Source organism: Cyclopterus lumpus, chromosome 22 (genome assembly GCF_009769545.1).
Source record: "Cyclopterus lumpus isolate fCycLum1 chromosome 22, fCycLum1.pri, whole genome shotgun sequence".
Taxonomy (NCBI): domain Eukaryota; kingdom Metazoa; phylum Chordata; class Actinopteri; order Perciformes; family Cyclopteridae; genus Cyclopterus; species Cyclopterus lumpus.
In genome coordinates this window covers 13,382,880-13,405,777 of record NC_046987.1, presented here as the reverse complement: position 1 = coordinate 13,405,777, position 22,898 = coordinate 13,382,880, and the positions used below count along the sequence as shown (strand labels likewise).

Sequence of the window (22,898 nt, the reverse complement as noted above, 5' to 3'; positions counted from 1 at the left end):
GGTGTGGAGTTTACAACTGAAGTTGACTGTTTATGTTCCTGCATTGGTCTTCAGGTGCCTTTATTACCAGTTTAAAGTGAATTGTGAATTTTTGGGGAGTTGTAAAACATCACATTATTTTCACTGTATTATATCATATCAGTACCAAACAAGCTGATATAGACCAGTGTTTGCACTTTTGCAGTAGCTTAACACTGTGCTGCATATATTAATCACAACTTATTCAAATGATTTAAGTGAGTCAACTAGTATTTATTATACAATGTATTATCTTTTTGCAGAGACATTTGGGATAAATGTTTAAAAAAATTACTTGTTCATCATGTACTTACAATTGTTCATTTCCCTCTTAAGATTACTCCTACATTTGAGAACAGACTGCAATTATGTATTTACTGTGACTGCTGTAAACATTTAACATTTCTGCTGTGAAAGGTAAAAGGCTGTGTGACCCTATAAACATGCGTTTTCAAAAGAAAAGTTTGTGGTTGTTCAAGTCCTTTTTATTTTTTTTGTCTGTGCAAAACCTCTACACTTAGACCGTGCTCAAAAAAAGAGTTGAATCAACTTCCTTTTGCTCATAAGAAATACATTTTACACAGATAGCCTCCTTATTGATATGCTCAAACTCTTCAGACATTCACGTCTCATATGACCATACTGCACCTATCTCTTACAACACAGCTGCTTTTGTTCATGACAGTGACAGTTACTGTACAGAGGCTATTCCCCCCTCCCCAAGTAAAATAAAACTCCTTGACTAACGCTTTTAAAAGGTAAATGTGTAGCCGTGTTGTAAGCAGACTTTGCAACAATAACTATTTAATTGTCATTCATCTGGAATGGTTTTCTGGGTGAAGGGTCGGGTTAATGTGACATTACAGCAGTGCTGCAAACACAAACACTTCATGAGAATAGATTTGTGCACTTGGTGAAGAGAAAATCTAACAAGTAGCATGACAATTAGCATGAAGGCGAGGGTAATGCAACACTTCGTCGGCCACAGAGTAGCACACCATTGTCTTCACGTTGCAAATTAAATGGAAAAAGATGGATCATTATTTGCACTTGCACAGAGGTTAGTGACATAATAAACATTGACATCTCAGTTGCTCAAGCAGGCTATAAGTTAAAATTTAAAGGCCTGGGCGTCATGAACTGTTTGACTGTCTCAACTGTGACTTGTTTGCGTAGCTCTTGATGTTGCAAAATCATTGGCTGCAGTGTCTCAATCAAAAGCTTCTTCAGTTCTCCCGTTAGAAGAGCTCCACTGAGGTAATCCTATAGAGGGAAATTTAAAGGAATAGGAAATGAGTTGCAGAAAGGAAGTTGAAGAGTTCAAGGGAGGATGTGGAAACCAGAACGAGTGTCAACGTCGTAGAGAGAATCAGGAAAACAAAAAACAGAGAAAAGAGCGTGATTAGCAAAATAAATAAAGTTTGGAAAGTATAATTTGTTTTCTCTGTCATCCACATCTTCACCTGTCTGATCTTCTCCAGCTGTTCATCATCCTCCAGGAAGAAGGTCAAGTACATGAAGGCAACGTCTATATCCGGGTTTCCACCATACTTCCTGTGCTCTTCCACTGTGTCTTTTCCTCCCGAAAAGGCATGTTTGTTGACCTGTGAGTAAAGATAACACTGTTCAGTAAGCAAGTATCGACAATATACATTTGAATTGGCAATGACTAGTAATAGCAGCACCTTGTTTTTGATCTGCTTGGGAGTGTCAGTGAGGAAGATAGAGGTGTTGGCGTCACTGGCGCTCATCTTGGTCTGCGCCCCCTGCAGGGCTGGGAAGAAGGTGGAGTGCAGCAGGGCTGGTTTGGTGTAGCCAATCCTTGGAGCTACATCACGGGTCATCCTGAAGTAGGGGTCCTGGATGAGCGAGAGGATAGATATGGACACATGTCATTGTGAAATATGACACTATTATGTTGTCATCCATTACTGTAATGATGTCCTGACCTGGTCTATTGCACAGGGGATGAGACACTGTATATCCTTTCTGCCTTTAAAGATCTGTGGGAAAGAGCTACTGAACGATGGGGCTGCCTGGATGGCTGGGAAGCTGATCTTTCCTGTATGGACAGAAAACAATAAACACCATAAAAAACAACAAGGTATGAACACAATATCACTTCAGGATCAGAAATAAATCAATTTAAAAAAACAGGATTACGCCAACGTATTTAGTAAAACAAAATGAAAACGTTAGTAAATCTTTCAGTTGCTGGCCTGACTAAGAAAGCAATCGAAGAATGATCTGTCTTTATTTTTTATAATTAAGCATGCAGTCATCAGTTGTTTAAGTTGCCTTACCAATGCAGTCACTGTCTGTAAAGCCAAAGATGCCTTTGACCTGGTTAAATGTCACGTGTTTCTGGACCTTCACCACATTTCTGTAGAATTCAGGGATGCACTGCAGAAGGTAACATTAAATGAACACATTAAAAACAAAACTCTTGACTAAATTAAGAAATGATATGCTTTTATGTGAACAAATAATAAATAGGGCAAGGCTTCTATGAATCCTAGGAAACCTCAGCATAAGGTCCGTCACATAGGAATAGATTTTACCCCATGTATTCAAGGTCAGAGAAGATGAAGGTTTTGTTCACATCAAAGCCACAGGCAATGATGTCCTTTGCATTTTCCACAGCAAAGCCGGTGGCACTCTTCTAGTGTTAGATCCTTCACAGGTACTTCTCATCATCAGTCAACTGGATCACCAGAGGAATGTCAAATACATCCTGCAACCATCTGCAACAAGAAAGTAAGTTTCAGCTCCAACTTGATACTCTGAATTGAAGATGGTGCTTTGCTGATTAACACTTACATTTGCCTTTAATAGCTCTTAGTTATTAATAAACATTATAAAGGGAGAACTCACTTGGTGAAGATGAAGGGGATGAGGTGACCAACATGCATGGCCTCTGAGGACGGACCTCTGCCAGTGTAAAGGTAGAAGGACTTGTGCTTCTCATACATATCCAGCACCTGATGCATATCTCTGCCAGGAACAGATATAAGAGGAAAGTGATACATTGATGTCTAATTCTCCCATTAACTCTCACCACATGTTTTACTTAGTGGGATAACTGGAATGAAAGGTCACAGAGGTTCAGAGTGGATGTTTTTCATGTTGACACCGCACAATAACTCATTCCATGGAAATGAGTAACCATAAAAATTATGACACAGATGACATTTTCAGTTCCTTAAACGCTGACCTATGTGAGAAGAAAATTCCTCTGCGTAGAAAGTGATGAGGCTTCTGTCCCGATACCTTTTCTATTCTGTCCACCAGCTCCTTGTCAATTTTACTGCTGCCAAACCTCACTAAAGAAAGACATGACACAATGTGAATTGAGTTGATATTCTATAGCATAAATCACATGTTGACCTTATGATTGAAAATATATCACTCACATAAATTTGTATCCAAGTTAAAGACGCAGAAATAGAAATTCAACTCTGTGTGAAGGCCACTTATGAAGCTACTTTTAATCTTACCTATGAGTTTGTCATAATCCACTCCCTTGGCGTTGTTGGTGGAAACGTTCCATGGGTCAACGGTGTCTTCGTCAATAGCGCCATCTGCTGCTGGCCTGTTGTCAGGGGCAACAGAGTTTTCTGAGGGCGGACATCCTGCTTTGTAATCCTGACCAGTCAACTGTTTGTAGTTTACTTTCATCTTTAGCAGCATCTGGACAGCAGCATCAATGTCAGCCTGAGGAACCCAAACACTTTAGTAAAATAAAGCAGCAGTGTAAAGCTATTCTCATTGTATTTTAAAGGGGTTGTTCACCCAAAATACAAAGCTATGCAGATAGTTTTTGGTTTCAGCTCTCGGTTTCTAAGATTTCTGTATGCCCTTTATACAATGTCCAGGTTACGGTGGAAAATATATGGACCTCACTATAAAAAGTTTTCAATGGAACTACTTTCAACCAATAGTAAAAAAAAAAATAGTCCCTGTCAATTGTTTCTGTTGAATTGATTCAAATGTCACTTTTCAGTGCTGTCACCTCGGGGAATCACAGTGTAACAATGTTGATAACATTTATTCAATAATATTTTTCTATTGACCAATTCTCAATAGGTACAAAAAACGAGACTGGGAATGGCTAATCCAATAAAATAAAAGTACATCACACTGATGCAAAAAGCGTATCAAAATCGAATCTGACCATTAACCTGACCAGCTCACCGATTTGCTACATTAGATTAACCGACCCTTTATTAACTAACGCAGAGTGAAATCCCTGTTTTTACACGGTAGATTACGAACACCTACTTCCTCTGCTTTCGCTTTTTTCAAGGCCCTGACTTCGTCTCCTTGTGCTGCCAGTTTCTCGTAGAGCTTCAGAGGACCGTTGGCTCCTTCGCCGTCTCCATGACAGTCTGTCATCTTCTAATAGCATTATAGAAGGTACAACAAATTAACGTTACTCACCAAATATATAACATAACTGAAAGATACATGTTCTGTATAGCATCTATCGTAACTGCTCAAGCATTACAGTATCCCCTCCCACTGCAGTTTAAAATCGTCCCATATGTGACCAGTTAACTTGATGACGCTTTTGAGCTAGCTAATCGTCTGGCATTACCTCTAGATTGACCTTACGCTAACATAACATAAATGGTAAACACATTACAATCATATTTAATAACAGAGGGGTTAATGTTATTTATGATTCAATAAGCGACTAGCCGGCATACCGTATATTCTTTACACACCGCTGACAACTCAATGAAGTTGCATCAGCCTGACTGAGGTAGTGTTTGGATCAAATGCTTCCCGGGCAAATACGCGTCTTCAAAGGTTCCGCTATTATTAATTAATGGAAAAGATGCCACCGTGGGAACTCTGTTTAATGCATTAAATGCACAGAATGTTGTCCTTATTTTGTCAGCTTGGTTTCAAGGGAAACCCAGGAGTTAAACTAATTAACGTTAATCAATACGGTGTATGTCGGAGGAAAACATGGAGCAGGACAGCCACTTCGGTTCTTACCGGCAGCTTTCAAAATAAAAGCTTTTACGCGTAAGCATGTTATATGAGTGGATAATTCGAAACATTACTTTTATTGCGAAAAAACTGCACACTCTTTAAAGATTTTTGCGGGATTTTGGACCTAACGTTTGACCGTGTTAACAACCAATAACGCTCAGACGTCAGTTATTTTAGGAGTACAACAGATTCACTGCATCGTGGACGCTTGACGTTTTATTAGACGAGTCAGAAACGCAAACGATCAACGTTAGCTGATTTAGCTTAATTGGTGGCATTTAAGAGACCTATACTAATGAATGAACGTTAACAGCGTATTGACTGTAAGTTTCCTCAAGTTTATAAGACAACTCATAAATACTATATACAATATAAAGGTAACTTGATCTGTCCGAATGTAGTTAGCTTAGTTCACTTAAGCTAGCTAGCTAGTTATTAACGTAGCGTTAACTCTCTTTCTGTTTTGGCGTTGTGTTAAAGGACTCAGCTCACAGGACAACTTTAACGTGAACTAAGTTAACGTTTATCTAACGAAAATGGTAAAAGTCGTAACGTAACGTTTGCTAACTGATATTTAAATTGTGGATCTCCCTAAAATGATGTCCGTGTCTTTTACCTTTTTACAATTAAATGTCTGCTTGGCCGCTGCATAGAGTTGGCTGGGTGCTATAAATTGCACCCTAATAAAACCATAAATTCCCAACAAAACGTTTATAAATTGAACTTATGCTGTTGAAACCAATCTTAAAAGTGCCATGTCAGTATACTTTGAGGTGCAGAAATACAAGCCACCACTAGATGTCACCCATAGGCCTCTAATGGATGAATGAATATCTCAACTGTTGTCCCTTTATTTTCCCTATATTATTTTCAAACAGGCTCTCATCATGTGAAGATGTCTTCATTGGTGGCTTACGAAGATTCAGAATCAGAGGATGATTCTCTTGATCAAACGGAGGAGGTAACATCAGCTTCTATTCAAACTGCACCTTGTGAACAAAAGCAAGAAGTCAGGATGTGTAAATCGTCTGAGATAATACCAAGCCCTCAAAGTTTTACACCTGACAGGTCAGTGTTGGACTATCATGGAAATATCTTCGAAAGACGCAGTTCTTTACTTCACCCATATTCACAGCCACAAAGCTGTTTTGACTGGGAAAGCAAATATTGCCGTGACGGGACAGCACAAGAAAAGCATTTAAGAGATACTCCAGCTCCTTTGAGTTTACCTGTGACTCAGGGGTATAGCTCACCACTACAGACTCTTCCTCACATGCCACAATGTTTCGGTGATGGGTTGAACCCAGCAAAAAGAAATCACACTGGCCGGTCTGGTGTCAGACCGTACATCCCTAAGAGACAGAGACTGGCCACTTCAGTCGGGACCGTGGACCCAAAGTACCCAGCAGAGCAAGACCCAGGGAATCTGACCAGGGAAAGCCACATTTTTTCAGATGTGTCGGCGAGAGTAAAGCCGTATCTTGCCCACAAGCCCGGCGCTGCAGGCATACCGAGGAGGCTTCTGATGAGCCTTGGAGGCCACCAGGGTCCAGTCAACACAGTGCGATGGTGTCCTGTGCCTCATCTCAGTCATCTGCTGCTGTCTGCCTCCATGGACAAGACCTACAAGGTAATGAGCCACAATAAAACTCTTACTGACACATTGAGTCTTAGGAGATTCATTTAATTGGTAGTGAAATCACGTATCCTCAATTTTGATTTATCAAAACTGAAACGTAAGTAAAGATTTCAATATCATTTGGATGTATTTGCCATGTAATTAAAATTTGGCCTCCAATTCATATTCTTGGTGACAATTTATTTTAGACCACACAAATCCATTTGTCAGTATAGTTTCTCAGGCAGGTGCAAAGTGCATCGGGAAGGTCTAAGGGGATAATAACTGGTGCAGGGAGATAACATCAGCCCTGCTGCCTCAATTTATAAATGTACCAAAAACCAATTTCTTTAGAATCATATCCGTCACTGTCAGTTGAATGTATGTCAGAACCCATGGGGCTTCCTATCTCTATCTTTCTCTGAGTCTCTTTCTGATTCCCTCCTTTTTTTCTGTATTTCACACCAGCGAAAGAATCCTTGCTTAGGTAAAGGTCAAGTCATGCAGGTTTCTGCCAGTGGCTAAATATTTCTATCCCAGTGCGGAATCACGTACCCCACCAATATCCTGAGAGGTTTCTGAATATTTAATGATTTGAATATGCATGATATCATTTGCATAACCATACAAGTGCAGCAGTATGGCAGCCACCTCTTCTGGCACCTGTAAAAGGCAGCTTGGGGCAGATGGTGGAGATGAGGAGAGGAAAGGAGGAGAAGACTTGGTTGTTTGTATGCAAAGAGGTCTCTTCTTCTCCGTCTCAGACTGCCTAACCAGCTGTTTTCTGTGACATCAATACATAGAAGCAAGTGAAATACTCATACTTATCTATGCACATTTTGATCAATTTAAGTGGATTTTCAACAGGTAATTTTCTTTTGTACTGCCATTTTCAGTCCAAGCAGTAATTTGAGCCTCACTATTGGCAATGCATGCCTGATCAGGAATCAGGCTGCATTATGAGATGATAAGGAATATATTTATTCTCATGATCTTGATGAACCCTGTATGAATCACAAAGTAAAAAACATACAGGAATTCATTGACTTCAGAAGATGGCATACATGCATATTTTAAAACGTTGGAGAGGAATAGTTTATTTAAACCAAAAATATATTGGAATATGTATATAAATATGATAATGTACCTTTTTTTCTGTTTCCATTGAAAAGATTATCTTTTTTTTTAATCTCTGCTTTTCCTGTCACTTAATTCACTCACTTTCATTCAACTTTCCAAAATTGGTGCCAATACAATGAAATGGCCACTTCACGGATTTATGTCACACAGAATTACAATCAGGCTCCTTGGAACTCCAGTATGCATAAATATGTAAATACACAATTTTTAGAATATATAAAAATAACACATTTATACTACATGGGCATAGGTTTCCCCAAAACTGCATGGGATTAGCATAAAGTAGGTAAAAAGGGAGACATCATTAGAACCCATTTTAATTCACACTGGGGTTTCTTGTTTTAGATAATTACAGGAACATATGTGAATATTGAGCTGTGTTTTATGTGGCGTTGTTCATTTTATTGTATTGTGACAGCTTGTCATATCTTGTTTCTGACTTGACATACTGCACAGCTATATTAATTATGTCGTTCAGCACTTACATCTACAGCTATTCTCTTTGGCTGAAGATAGACAGGGGACACACTGTGAAGTGTTACCACATTCCTTCTTTCTGTTTCTTCACCAACACCCTTAAGGCTTCCGCCTTCTCTTCCTCCATCCTGTTAGTCTGTTTCTCAGGGGCAGAGTCAGACTGTCATTATTCCAGCCTGTTTGCAGCCATTGTCATCATGGATACGGCAGGTGTAACGCTGCAGTTTTAAGTTGATAACACAAATACCAATTTAGTTTTATTATCCGAGAGTCATTTAGGAAGCAGATTATCTCAATGAGTCATCTGCGTTGATCCACTCTGCATGTCTGTTAAGTGGCCGGTGAAATTAAATGGGATGCTATTAAACAAGCGCTCATTTTCTCTCGCGCCCAGGTCTCACATTGTACAAGATTATTGGAATTGGGTGTGCATTGAATAGTGCCGTTATGGGGAGTATCATTATTGCTGTCATTCATTGGAGACTTAACCCTTATCCTACCAACTGGGGTCCTCGCAGACCCCAGAAGTACTTTTCCAATGTGTTATGACTTTTGTTCCTAATGACTTTATTTCATTGTTTTCTGTTTCTGTTTCGATTAGTGCTTTTTAAAATAATGATTAAAATTCTCATGAATATACGGTCTATATGCACCTAAAAGCAGCGTGTGTAGTTTAATAGATAAAATAGAATACACAGATCCATTGTTCACATAGTATCTCACACCAGCAGGGGGGTGGAGCCATCTCATCATCTCGAAGGAGCCAACAAGTTGCAGCACACATTTCCGCATGTGCCCCATTTAGTTTGACACAATATGCAAATTAACTGTAATAATAATAATCTTTTTTTTCTTTTCTTCAGACGACATTAATTATAACTAATATTCATGTTTTAGAAGGTTTTTTTTTCTACGGTGGTTATTTCTTTCCGTCGTACATTACAACCCCACTCGCCAGTCCTGGTTTGGTAAATCTGTCTGAGTTGAATATTTTGACGCTCTTGTGGCTATAGATGCATTCCTGTTTTGTTTTGTTTTGTTTCTGTTTACCTTGAGATGGCCGTGTAGTAGCAGAAAAGTGGCAATCTTCCTGCTGTGCAATGCATTTAACTATTGTTAATAGATGCTTCACTTCAATATTTAGCTTCTTACAGTTAGACGTGTGATTATCTGTCTCTCTCTGTCACTTTATTCTCACCCTAAAGGCATCTGTGGCATTCTGTTTGTTAAACTACTGCCTGCTGGATTGATATGTCAGCATGTCAACCCTCTCCATCTCTTCCCCCTATCTGCCTCCTGTGGGAACTGTGGTAGCCTACAGAACCTCTCAATGTGTTTCTTTACTTTCTTATGCTGTTTGGAGAAATCAGCTTTAATAATGAAACACAGGGAGAGGCAGAGAGGGATCTGCAGTGCCCCACAGATCTTCAAAGTTCCTCTGTGGTCCGGGCAATGCCGGGGAAGGAAAAAATACTTCATCATTAGTGTAATATACCTCAGTAGGCATCAGACCGGAACCCCGACTGGATTTCAGGCGAGGCTTTAAGGAGAAGCTTTTGTCTTTTTACACGTCTGACAGAAAATCCTACTTTTTTTTTAAAAGCACGTCACAATATTGACCAACCTGTTTGCCAAGATGTCTTTAAAGTTCAGTGCAAAAACATGACAACAAGGAGTAAACAATGCCAAAATCTACACGAGCAATCTGGCAGGCTGACACCTCATTCATAAATCCCTGTCTGCATAATAGGGCTCTTTATGCATTTTATTTGCACCATGCTATAGCATGTCATCCCAGCATTAGTAGTCAGGGCAGTTGGAACTAACAGAAGGCAGCTGGGTGGTATAATCAGAGAAACCTCAAACAATACAAAACCATTAAAGCCATTTCTCCTCACAAGAAACTGGTTCACAGGCACACTCATATGTAATTAGTTTGATTAATTAATTATAAAGGTTGTCTTGGCTTTTAAATCCATCAAAAAAGCCTGATTTGTATAATTATTATGCCAATTTCTCCAGTGGCACTTGGATGACTTAATTGTGTTTTGTTACAATAACATTTTTGGAAGAAGGCTTATTATGTCTTTATCAGCTTTTGAACAAGAGACATTCACCAATCCTCATTCACACTGGAATGTTTTTTAGTGCTGGAGGATGCATCATCTGAGTCGGGAGAGCAGTGGCCGCCAAACCGAGCCTCGGCTATTTGATTATCAGTAAACTGCCTTGAAACCTTCACAAGAGCATGCAGATCCTTTCCTCTGTGTTTTGAAGGAAAGCCCAGTGTGTCAGTGCCCTGTGATGTCTTCTCTCGGTCATACGCCACCTTATTTAATCTGGCCTTGTTTAAGGATGCAGGGGTCAATTTTTTTCAAGCATACAAAGCCCGAGCACAAATTACTGATATGATCTCTCGTTCTAGACTCGCTTTAAACTCAGTGTGTACGTCATGCAGCAGCGCTACAAAAGCTTTCTTCCTGAACGGTTTGAGCTTGTGCACAGTCCGTAAGAAGGACTTTGTTGCTGCAGTACAGGTGTGTTTGTGACTTTGGCTTGATGCGATGTGCCCATCTCTGGCAGGTGTGGGATGGAGCGGAGAGCGGGCGATGCCTGAGGGTGTACACCTGCCATTCGGGAGCTGTGCGGGATGCCCGTTGGACCCCCTGCGGGCGGCACCTTCTCTCTGGCTCCTTTGACAACAAGGCTGTGATCACAGACGTAGAGACGGGTGAGAAGCATCACTTCTATCTGTAGGTCTGATGAACACGGTGTCGCATAACAAACCACTGTGAAGTCAGCCGCAACTGAACTCAATATTAGAGTTTTGTGTCAACAGGCAGTTTTAGCTGCTTCTTAATAAAGTATCCAAGTCGTGGGAAAACAAAACGTCTGACAAAACATTTAACTTATTTTTTTAATTAAAATGCAAAGCTAGTATAGTCATTTATGTGTAGAGTGATTTTGAATAGCCTTTGGGCCCAAAACCTATTGTATAAATTACTACGCTGCTTTTCTCTTTAGTCGTGAGACATTTCAGTGACATCCTTCAAAATCCCCATTTCTGGAGCGAATGCATCATAACTGGTCCGCCGTCCCAAAGCCCGATTCTTCCATGTGTCCCCAAGAGGTTTCCTTTGTTCCCCAAAATGTAAATGACACAACCACTATTTATTTTAGGTAGTTGGTATTCCAAAATCCATTGGGGTCCAGACAATTATATATCTGACTTTACCACAGAGTTTGCAATATTATCACAAATATCCCTTCCATTACTTTATCATGATATACTGTGTAAATCATTTATTATGTATTTAACACAGTATATCATTTCATCATCATTTATTATAACAATAACAAAAATGACATTTATTATTATTATTTCCATTATCACTTTGCATTATACCTTCGGCGTTGTTCGCTATAATAAACTGAAAACCTGCAACGACGCCACAGTCAAAGGCCGAGAGGAGGTCGATCCTCTAAATGAAGTTCTATGGAGGCTACATGATTGCTTTTCGTTTCTAAACATTGTTTGTATACCTATAATTAAATCCACTCATAAATTGGCTTATTGTGTTTGTCAGCCCTTTTGTGTGATCATATAAACCATTGAAGGTGACATTTACAACTGATCAATAATTTGGTTTGCTTTGGAAAAGCTCTTCCTTCTGGCCGAGCATAAAATCCTGGCAGAGCGGACGAGAACCAATCATACAAATAATCTACAACAGGAAACGCTGCTTGTTCAGCACTTCACTCATTTCCTTCAACTGAAGCGAGTCATGAATTCATGAACAGCTGAAATGAAACATGTCACAGAACTTTTTTGTCCTGTTCCTTCATCCACGTTTTAGTAAGCTGCTGTGTTCATACACTACCGTTCAGAAGTTTGGGGTCACCCAGACAATTTCGTGTTTTCCATGAAAACTCACACTTTTATTTATCAAATGAGTTGCAAAATGAATAGAAAATATAGTCAAGACATTGACAAGGTTAGCAATAATGATTTATATTTGAAATATTAATTTTGTTCTTCAAACTTTGCTTTCATCAAAGAATGCTCCATTTGCAGAAGTTTTATAGCTTCTCTCACTAGCATAACTGTTTTCAGCTGTGCTAACATAATTGCACAATGTTTATCAAGGGTGTTCTAATCATCCATTAGTCTTCTAGAACACAATGTACCATTAGAACACTGGAGTGATAGTTGCTGGAAATGGGCCTCTATACACCTATGTAGATATTTCATTAAAAACCAGACGTTTCCACCTAGATTAGTCATTTACCACATTAACAATGTATAGAGTGTATTTCTGATTAATTTAATGTTATCTTCATTGAAAAAAACAGTGCTTTTCTTTGAAAAATAAGGACATTTCTAAGTGACCCCAAACTTTTGAACGGTAGTGTATATGAAGAAGACCTCAAAGAGGCTCAACAGAATGAGCTAACATACAATAAACTTAGTTTTGAAGCCCCTGTGGCATCTACATCATAGGGTCAATACATTGCTGTTTGCACTTCCCCTCGCAGCATGTCTGTCAATAATGCCAATAATGCCTACGGATAATAGCTTGGCCAGCCCTATTAAACACACAGGCAGCTCCAGGAAGGGGATCAATAATGGATGCATCACCACAGGAGCAGCCATCATGACCTTACACCAAAACGTCACAAACCACAACCATAGATAGCCATATATAGACCAATATTTTGGTCTTTTGGTAGTCAGCGTTGTCTTGCTCAGCATTGTAGGACGTCCTAGTGGGGTCGAACTAACAGCTTTGAAGTTATGTCAGACGTCCAAAGAGCCGCTACAACATCAATCCTGCACCAACCTTTCTGTGTGTATTTGAAACTGTCCTTGTGCACAAACCAATCATATTCAAGCTGGTAAAGAACATACAGGCCAAGCTGCATACTTTGCCTCCATAAAAATGTAATAACAGACTGATGTAACTATGAGGTGTTCATCCCATCTTTCCAGAGGATTACACATATGACACACTCTCAACAGGACTACACCAAGTAGCTGGCATCATTATGACAGTGATATTTGAAAAATTAATGAAGCTCCCAACATTCATGCAGTTTATGTATTAACACTTGATCTACCAAGAGTGATGGGACAGTGAGGGAGCTGAGTGTTTGCCACATCACACTGTGATCAGGATGAATGTGATCTTTACACTCTTCACAGTAATGCAAAGCCTCTCAACTCTAACAACGAAGGCAGCTGGGCCTGTTCTGCTTAAGTGCACTCTTATTTGAAGATGTCTGCAGGCACTTTAATCATCAGTGAGGGTCTTATAGGACGCCTGACCCCGTATTTTACATCAGCATACCTAACCAAATGCTACACCAATTGGTATGTTTAATGAAAAATTTAATTATAAAGGATGTGTGGACCCATTTTACTTGACCATCTTTACTGTTATTCCTGTGTTTAATTTAATTTGTGGAGTCTTATATCCACTCTCGGTGGGCCACAGGCAGGCTGTCACAGCTGAAAAGCAAAAGTAGATGGAGAGGAGGTTATAAAGAGTGAAAGCAAGTTTAGAGGCGTTGGGCAAAGAGAGGAAGACAAAGGGAGAGGATGAAGGAGAGAGAAAGAGGCAGAATACATTCAGAGAAAGAGAAATGGAGAGAGCAGGAGTTTGGGAGTGGAATACATTTATTTAATCTGGAGGGCATTAGTATGAAGATGCAGGTGTTGTCCAGGGTTTTCACTTGGTCCCGTTGAAGTGTCAGTTGGTGTATGTAGAACTTGAGTCTTCTGTCCAGATCACTTCAGGCTCTGGCGGCAAAGAGATTGTCCTGCTTTCCAAAAAATGATAATCCACAGAGATAGTGCCAATACCAGAGTGGGCTTGTGTGTTGTCCTTCCACCTCCTCTTGACTTTGCAGAATCGGATTTCGAGTGTAGCTTAAGGTACAATTGAGCTGGAAGATTGAGTTTTAAATTACTGTATGCATTTGTGTGCATTGAGAATGAGTTACACGCTGCATATGCCAGAAGTGCAAGGGCACAATAATAAGTCACATCTGGGGGTTTGGCTTATTTAATAACATAACATACCAGTGGATATCTAAGCCCACCATGCAATCCATGTGACAAAGTGCTCATCACATGGGACAGGATTTGGCTGTAGTTACTTCAGGTATCATTTGGGGAAAAAAGCCATATCATTTTAATAGTAATTGCTCCAATATTAAGTCATTTTAACCAAACAAAGATAAAATAAAATAAATACTTGTAATGTTCTTAACAGCTATTTTCTGTATAGCATTTGATATGTTTAACAGGAAAACATTCTTTTGGGATTTTGAGTCTGTTAAATAATATTGCTAACATGCCGCTTTTTGTTTATATATCTTTCAATATTTTTTCGATTTTATATCCTTGATACCTTCTTCACGCGTTCAGACGGGTAATCGGTACATTATGGCTGTATAAACACAGCTACCTAAAGCGCTGTACCCCAGGAGACAATGCATGCAGCTATTTCTCTGTAGTGACTGACACATTTATAACTTAATTAAGTGCACATATTATAATTTATAAAACCATCGATATATATATATATATATATATATATATATATATATATATATATATATATATATATAATTATCAAGGTACAGTTCATATTACAATGCATACACATGTAGCTGGAGGTTAGTTGGTGTTTGTCAGTGTTTCAGACTAGTTACAAAAATAACCCTAACCCTTCAGCCTTTTAAAAAAATATTATTTGGACATGACTTGTCAAAACCAAGTAATGTGTTTCTAACCTTTGCCTGTGCTGCAGTGACAGCCCCCTGCTTTCATGTATCCGATAATGAGGCAGAATATCCATTTCCTTCCAGCAAGTTCTTTCAGGACTACAAAGAGAAACTCTTGTGAGTGGAGGGACATATATTTCAGACTTCCCTTATCTCGCCCTCTCAAGCAAGCTAATTAATCTTGCTTAACGAAACATGACAAGGCCCTATTTATTATGAGGAGAATGTTGATTTCTCATTATCCAAACTTGAGTTTGAAATCTCGATGACAGATCTCCGTGTCGCTATGGATAAGCCAATTAAGCAGGAAGTGCGAGTCCAACAAAATTGCCTGTTAAAACTTTGGATCAATACAATTGAATTTGGGGGCATGCTAGTTTGCCATTAAGTGAAAGAAGGTCAATTTTTGCTGCCGTTTATTAGCTGGGACTCGTGCCCCTTCTAAAAAGATCTGGTTAGGAACATACTGGAACAAGTGTGTAATGAAGTGCATTTTGTTGTGGGCTTCCACTGTTTTGGATGGGTTTCTGTTTGTTCTATGAATTAATGAGGAGCTGTTGAACCCTGAGGTGTTCTACTTTGCATAGCCTTTGACAGCTACTGGCTCATAGTCTGGCTTGGCTCTTCATGTAGCCTTCTTCATTGTTTTCCCTGGAAACTAATTTCCCGTCGCACCCTGACAGGCTTAATTGTACTTAAGCCATTCAGTGTTTTTATGTTTTGTTTTTAAGTATGACATTTTTAAATAGATTTTTAGATCCAGCCACCTCAAGCCAAAACAGTGTTTCATGTTCTTGTTTCTCATCTCTACGTGTCTTTGTGAGTTAAGATTATCTTTTTATCTTGAGCAATGTTTAATCACGTAGTGTTCTAGATTCGTACGATGTACTGCTGAAATATCCCAGACGCGCTCCTGCCAACGAGCTGCAACCCGCAGACAAAAGCTGTGCCATCTTTCACATTTTTGGTCAATCCCATCGCCCGCCCTCATGAGAAGGAGACAAAGACAAACAGACATACTGCTCGGGGGCATTCAATGATAAACATAGTTTCATTGTATCATAAGCTCTTTTTAGTGACAAGAGATGTGATCAACAACTGATGGATGTAGCCTAAAAACAAGCTCCTGCTTCTGACCTGGAATGATCAGAGAAACTTCCCGTCCATTTTTTTAACTTTAACGTCATTCTTTCACACATTTTAGAAAGTACGCTGATTTAGGAATACAATCTATGGCCATACAGCGAGATTTAATGTATCTTTTGCCATTGAGCTTCTTTACGAATCACTGGGACGGCACTATTCAATTACACACAGGAATTTAATGGCGGTTGGCACTGAGGATTGGACAACGTGCGCTCAATTAATAAACAAAAGACGAACCGAATTTGAATTAGTGGAAATGTGGTTAAAATATATATTGTGTTTAGTTTAGTCTTGATGGCTGAGAAAGAAAACATTTCTAATTGAGCTTTTCATGTAGCACAAACTGCAACAGGTTGTCTTAATTAATTAAATAGTTTAATACATTGTATTCCCTTTGAATGTATAGAAGAACACAGAATACAGAATGCACTTGCTTCTCTTTCTTCAAAATCACAGTATTTTGAACACATCAAAGAAAGCTCAACAGCACTTACAAACACACTCATGTAGAGTATATTGGTTGGTTCAGACAGATGTGTGCAGCAGCAGCAGCAGCAGCAGGAGTGATGCTCCTTGAGCAGAGATTAAACAACAATAAGGGGATTGCTTTGGCCGCCCTCGTAACTCAGGGAAACGTCGGGGCCCAGAGAGAACAGAAACCTGCCAGAGGTCAGAGCTGCGCTGGAAACCAGTACCTTGGAGCGGAGCTGGCAACTCGCTTGGGCGTAAACACTGCATGCTCTCACACCATCCGCATGTTGAACCTGAAAGCATCAGTGTTTCTTCACAAGGTGCATTGCGTGCAAAGCAGTGCTTTTTTCAACACATGAAAGGCTTCATGTTCTTACTGTAAATGTCAAAAACTATCAACATTGTTATGTTTCATGGATTTTTTGAGTTTTTATTTTGTACAATATAAGAATAATGTGTTGATTTTAAGTGCTATGAAAGATGTGGTCGGTATAATTATCAAGGTACATTTTCCATCACAATATGTTAACTCCGAAGCTGGAGGTTAGTTAGTGTTTGTCAGTCCAAACGTTGATGATGTTAACGGCATCCTGCTTCGGAGGATTCTGCTTTGAAAAGTTGTGTCTTGTCCTACTAACAGTGAAAACCCAAAGGAGAATCGGTTAACTATCATATATGGCAAAGGAAAGCATCAAATATTTCTCATTTTACCTTAAAAATGTACCAAAAGGATTATCAATAAGTTGAAGGTTGATTTTCTTTTTTTTTTTATCAACTGACTAATGAATTCATTGACTTATCGTACCAGCTTTGTTGAAAAATAGATATATTTACCCTATATCAGTATATGAGTGCAAGACGTTGCAAATTGCTCTTATCATAAGAACCTTTTAGCACAAATTATAATATATGTACAAATAACTTCATAGTCTGTGATCCAAGAGTTAACAAGATGGTTGATCTTCTCTCTCTCTCTTATTTCTTCTTGTAGGGCAGCAGGTAGTGAAATTGGACAACCAGTTCAAAGTGATGTGTGTGGTCCCACATCCAAGCAACCCAGAGGTATTCCTGTGCGGTGGTTACAGTTCAATGGTCAAGGCCTGGGACTCTCGTAGCTGCAAGGTCAAACTTATTACTTATTACAGTAGATTTATAATTTGTATTGGCTCTGGTTCACAGACTGTTTTTTGACCTTATAAATCTAAGGCAGGTAGACTTTCAACACATGCTCCTCATCTACAGCACAGAGTTACACACTAGTTAGTACAAACAAAGTAGTCTACATTTGGCTGTGCGCCCATGCTTTATTTCTCTAAAAGTAAAATATTGCTGTATGCACGCACTAACTGTTCAAAGCAAATTTCAATTTAATTAGAGACTCATACGTTGTTCCTGTGAAGCTGCAACCTAGTATTGCGCTTAAGCCTAATGGACTGTTTTATATGATAATCCGATTCACCTCCTTAGAAACTGAGGGCTCTCATGTAATTTCCCTCCACAACTAAATGAATAGTTTCCCTGCAGGGCGTTTAAGTTTAATACGGCAGGAATTGCTTCTGCTAGTAGGTGTCAATGTGAGTTACAGAGTGAGTGTCGATCAGTCCTCAGCAAATAGGTTGCTAAAGCTGTCACGCCCTGGCTGCCTGTCAGTCTGAGCATTGGGCTGCGTTCTTCCTTCTTTAGGGAGAAATTATCCCGCTAGATAAAAGGGCCCACAGGCGCAACATTAAACTATTAGTCTGAAGTCTGAGCTCATGAGGACTACCATGTTATGTTACAACTCATTGATAAGAGCAAGAGTATGCAAATTAAAAAGCAGAAGGAACGTTGCAGGTAGTAGGGGTCAAAGGTTAAATTGTCCTATGCTGAGTGTAGCTGCAAGCTGTTTGCTCCGTAGCTCTGAAATGAAACATAATCTAATAAAGAAAAATAGCTGTGGCCATCACACAGCAGTAAGACCGGTACGGGTGTCTCCATATGGGCCGAGGGGCTGTGTACAGTATACGCACGTGGCACAACAGCGGTAACGTCAATTCAATGTTTTCCACTGCAGATGAACATTAAAGTTTTATATTACGATGCTCTGATGCTGCTGCTTTATCCTGACAGCAGCTTCACCTACTATGTTGGTTATAGTGCAACAGTGCAGCATAAGTAAAAGCACCACAATCAACTGTCACTGTGTGATGACTTTACAAAGGACAAGTTGACTGAATCTTTAAAGGCAACAATCATTGACACACTGGACTGCGTTTGACTTCTTGTGAGAAGTTTCCCTTCTCCCTGTTAATTGTCAAACTAGTCGAAAACTGCGCAATAAAAGCGTCATGGATTCTAACTAAATTCAATTGTATCAAATGTACTAAATGTGGTATAAATAACTACTTAAGATTATTCACACAGTAACCCTTCTCAATGTATCGTAGATTGAAGAGGATTTCTCCATGGCTTTACTAAGAATTTTAATTACTTGCAGGTGGTGAAAGTGTACAAAGCAGGGATCCAGCAGACCCTGGACATCCTGTTTCTGAGAGGTGGTGTGGACTTCATAACAAGCTCTGACTGCGTGAGCAGAGACTCTGCCGACCGCACCCTCATCGCCTGGGACTACCAGACCACTGCCAAGGTCTCCAACCAGATCTACCAGGTAAAGAAAAAAAAAAAAATACCCCCTGAATAAATGGCATACTTTGACAGTTGCATAATGCCAAAGGACGTGTGTCTATTACTGAGAAGATGTGTGTGTCCTTTTAATCAGTATTTCTTTCAGTTGAATTATGGATTTATTGAATAGTACAGGAAGTCTCCGGGGTCTTATAAATTCTTCCTACTATTTAATACGTGTACAATGCCATTTACTACAACACAAACTGTGCCATAGTGGATGAATGGCATGATATGATAAAGCATTTCCAAGTAATCTGAACATAACGCTTTTTTCCAAATAATTGTCTCGTTGAAATCCAGTTGACGGTTAAATAATTCCCCTACTGGATTTTTCTCCCCACTTTTTTGGCCACCAGGAGCGATACACGTGCCCCAGTCTGGCTCTCCACCCCCTGGAGGAGTCCTTTGTTGCCCAGACTAACGGGGACTATATGGCAGTGTTCTCCTCCCAGCAGCCCTATAGAATGAACAAGAGGCGACGATACGAAGCACACAAGGTCAGTAACGACTGTGGCCTCAGGATGGGAGAGTGAGTCAACGCAGGCCTGATCAATACAGAATGTACACGCACACAAACAACTTCAGCAATATCCCACATGCTCACAAAACTAACACACTAAGTACACAACAATATTGCCACTCAGGAAGGCAAACAGAGCAGATTATTGCTGGCAAATATAACTGAAAGCATGATGAGCTGCTACAGTGGTGTGTGGTTTGTTAATTCCAGAAAAATCCAGAGATGGACAGAAAACAAAGTGGTAGCTCATATTTTTGTTGGTGTCCCTGAGGGGCAAAACACAACAACATTTCAAATCAACAAAACAGAATATTCCAGAAGCACAAAGACATTTCCTTGCGGAACCTTTTTCATGTTTTCTTAGTCCTTTAAAGCAAACACTTATAACAGAGTACATGTGTTTGAGTGTATCTCAAAACCTTTAATGTGATTGTAAAAACTTTATTACAGACTTTATTGATCAAAAATACCTACAAATAAAAGATAGGTACTGCTTTTTTAAATTCATTTCTAGGAGAAAATGGCCAAAATAGCATAGTGAGTTAGATGAACCCAGTGGTTATCTTCTAAATCTACAATACAGTCTTTTTCTGTGACATTCTCTATTTTCCATTAGTACAGTACACGCCACACATGGGCATGTGAGTGTTATATAAATAATATATACTGATATAAACTTAGAGATCTCATGGTCAGTCACCTGTATTATTATACTACATTTATTTATATACAATGATGCTCAACAGTGCGGCAGACTAATGAGTAATTTCATTTTTTCTTGATTTTATTTCTTGATTTGTGATTATAGTAAACTTTTCCTGAAATTAGGATAGGCTATTACTTTATTCATCCCCATGGGGACATTTTGTGAAGCAGCAGCAAACATGTTTACATATATACAATACAATCAAATAAAATAGCAGGGCAGGACATATCACATTTACATTTAAGAATTTAAATAATAAAGGAAAGGAAAATGTATAAATAAAATAAGAATGAAATTGTATACAGTGCATCTAAAGTATAAAGTGAAGCAGTGCAAGGTTTATTGATGTACATTTGAGGAGGATCTGGCCAGAGGTGATTTATTATACAGTCTAATAGCAGTGGTCAGGAATGTTCTCCTGTATCTGTCCTTGTGACAGCGGCGCTGAAGCAGTCTGTTGGAGAACGTGCTCCACTGTCCCTGCAGTAGGTGGTGGAGAGGGTGGTCCGGGTTATCCCATATGGACAATAATTTCTTCAAGGTCCTCCTCTCCAAAACCTGTTCCGGATAGTCCTGTTTGCATCAATGATGGAGCCGGCCTTCCTCACCAGTTTAGTTACTCAATTCAATTGAGAAACAGTTTTAAAGATTAAATAACCTGATCAGAATTCTGTTAATCCATTGAATGAAATGAAACGGTCTATTCTAATAAAACCAGAGATGTTTAAGAACACATGCGTGCTATTCTAACATTTAGGCTGCCCAAGTCTGTTATCAACTGGATCACAATCCAGTTATTATGCACGTGGAAGTCTAATGCATTGTAATTGACACATGCAGTACATTCTCGTTCTAGGTTGAGGGATACGCGGTGCAGTGTGAGTTTTCTCTGGATGGAACTATCCTGGCCTCAGGAAGCTCCACCGGCTCTGCTCACTTCTACGATTACCACAATGCTCGTATTCTGCACACTCTCCACGCCCACAGCCAGCCCTGCCTGTGTGTTTCTCAGCATCCCATCCTGCCTGCGACTGCGGCCACCTGCGACTGGGCCGGTGAGATCAAGGTCTGGCACTAAGGACTGAGTGAACGAGTAAATATGGACTGAAAAAGACCAAGAGACGTTTATAATAAAGTAAAACTTTCAAGACTTTATCTCCCATAATCTCTGTGCCTAAGATGATAAGAACTTGGCAAAAATAAATTCTCTATGATGTAAATGTTATTGTAAGCGCGTTCTTCTTATTTGTCAAGTTGTTTTAACATCCTGAAAGATACACTGCGTGAGATAAAAGAAGTATGATAGCAGTTCAAAGAGTGAACTATTGTGAAGTGGTAGACGGTACGAAGGCAGTTTAGGTACACACACAAACACACACACACACACACACACTCACAAATCAGCTTTCACCCTAACAACAGCAAGGGACTTCAGCCTCGTCTTTTGTCAAAACAAAAATAAAAATCTCTTAAGGCATTTTCTCGTCAGTAGTGTTTTTCATTCCACATTCTGCATAGACAGCACTTTCGTCTGTGACTTTTTGTTCTTACTGCTCTGATAATGACGTTTTATTTTCACACTGACAGCTTAAAGAATCACAGAGAGACAACCACAAAACTACAGAAAATACGCAGACATCTGTCAAAACATTGCCAGATTCTTCCAAATTCCTGCCAGTCAACAACAGAGCAGTGAAATGCAGACAGATGCTTATGATCTCTATTCAGTACATAGCAGAACACTCCTTAAAATACACTTGGCACAGGAAAATTCTAATGGCTCAGTACTTTCTTTTGCCCCTGCGGTTGTTTATACTGGAGTTAATAATAGTTCAACTAACATTGTTAAAGGACCACCAAGTAATTTCCGCCAAATGCTAATTTGCATGTTTTTAATGGTGTAGCTACTGCTGTTTGTAGTGATTCTTATGTGTTTTTTGGCTGACTAGCACTTTCAATACGGAAGATCAGTAAAGTTAAAACAAATTTGGAGAGGCTGAAAAAAAAGGCCTTAAAAGAGCACCTCGGTACCAAAGGACCCACGGACCGGTACCGGTCTGCGGCCCGCTGGTTGTGGACCACTGAGTTAAAGGATGCGATTTGAACTTATGCTACAAATTTGGTGATTGGCCAAGTGTTTTGGAAGTTCTGTATTGATATACAAAGCCACGCCCCTTAGAGGTTCATTGGTCCATATCTTCTAAACACAATGAGATATCAACAAGCTTTTGATAACTTTTGATGACATTGATCCAATAATGATCAGTAACAATCAGACGAAGCATGTAGGAGGAGTTTGCAAAAATCTGTTTTTCACAAAATAAAATAAAAAATGTCGGAAGATC

At 39.4% G+C, this 22,898-nt stretch overlaps 2 protein-coding genes across 4 annotated transcripts; one reads left to right on the top strand and one right to left on the bottom strand.

The window, feature by feature from the left end:
- Nucleotides 1-481: 481 nt before the first annotated feature.
- LOC117751407 (tryptophan--tRNA ligase, cytoplasmic) lies at nucleotides 482-4,856 on the bottom strand. Its single transcript, XM_034563261.1, is given in 12 exon segments — nucleotides 482-1,281; nucleotides 1,482-1,622; nucleotides 1,704-1,877; nucleotides 1,968-2,080; nucleotides 2,322-2,421; nucleotide 2,463; nucleotides 2,580-2,762; nucleotides 2,893-3,012; nucleotides 3,233-3,341; nucleotides 3,516-3,732; nucleotides 4,300-4,416; nucleotides 4,728-4,856. Coding segments are annotated over 11 exon segments (1,431 nt in total). The 5' UTR covers nucleotides 4,414-4,416; nucleotides 4,728-4,856; the 3' UTR covers nucleotides 482-1,122.
- Nucleotides 4,857-5,009: 153 nt separating this feature from the next.
- Nucleotides 5,010-22,029, top strand: wdr25 (WD repeat domain 25). 3 transcript variants are annotated; one of them, XM_034563252.1, is made up of 7 exons: nucleotides 5,010-5,396; nucleotides 5,898-6,649; nucleotides 10,838-10,985; nucleotides 17,652-17,782; nucleotides 19,137-19,307; nucleotides 19,684-19,824; nucleotides 21,410-21,967. In XM_034563252.1, the coding sequence occupies exons 2-7, from the start codon at nucleotides 5,915-5,917 to the stop codon at nucleotides 21,629-21,631; spliced, it is 1,548 nt and encodes a 515-aa protein (XP_034419143.1). In that variant the 5' UTR covers nucleotides 5,010-5,396; nucleotides 5,898-5,914; the 3' UTR covers nucleotides 21,632-21,967. The 3 variants fall into 3 exon arrangements, with proteins under 3 accessions (XP_034419143.1, XP_034419145.1, XP_034419144.1); XM_034563254.1 differs by having other exon boundaries at nucleotides 5,022-5,342; nucleotides 21,410-22,029; XM_034563253.1 differs by having other exon boundaries at nucleotides 5,022-5,342; nucleotides 17,652-17,722; nucleotides 21,410-21,970.
- Nucleotides 22,030-22,898: the final 869 nt, after the last annotated feature.

What these genes read in the sequence shown, in the direction of transcription:
- wdr25 (XM_034563254.1), top strand. Translation starts at nt 5,915, where the DNA reads ATGTCTTCATTGGTGGCTTACGAAGATTCAGAATCAGAGGATGATTCT. An exon ending in GGGACTCTCGTAGCTGCAAG is followed by an intron (nt 17,783 to 19,136) that starts GTCAAACTTATT and finishes AATTACTTGCAG; the next exon opens with GTGGTGAAAGTGTACAAAGC. An exon ending in TCTCCAACCAGATCTACCAG is followed by an intron (nt 19,308 to 19,683) that starts GTAAAGAAAAAA and finishes TTTGGCCACCAG; the next exon opens with GAGCGATACACGTGCCCCAG.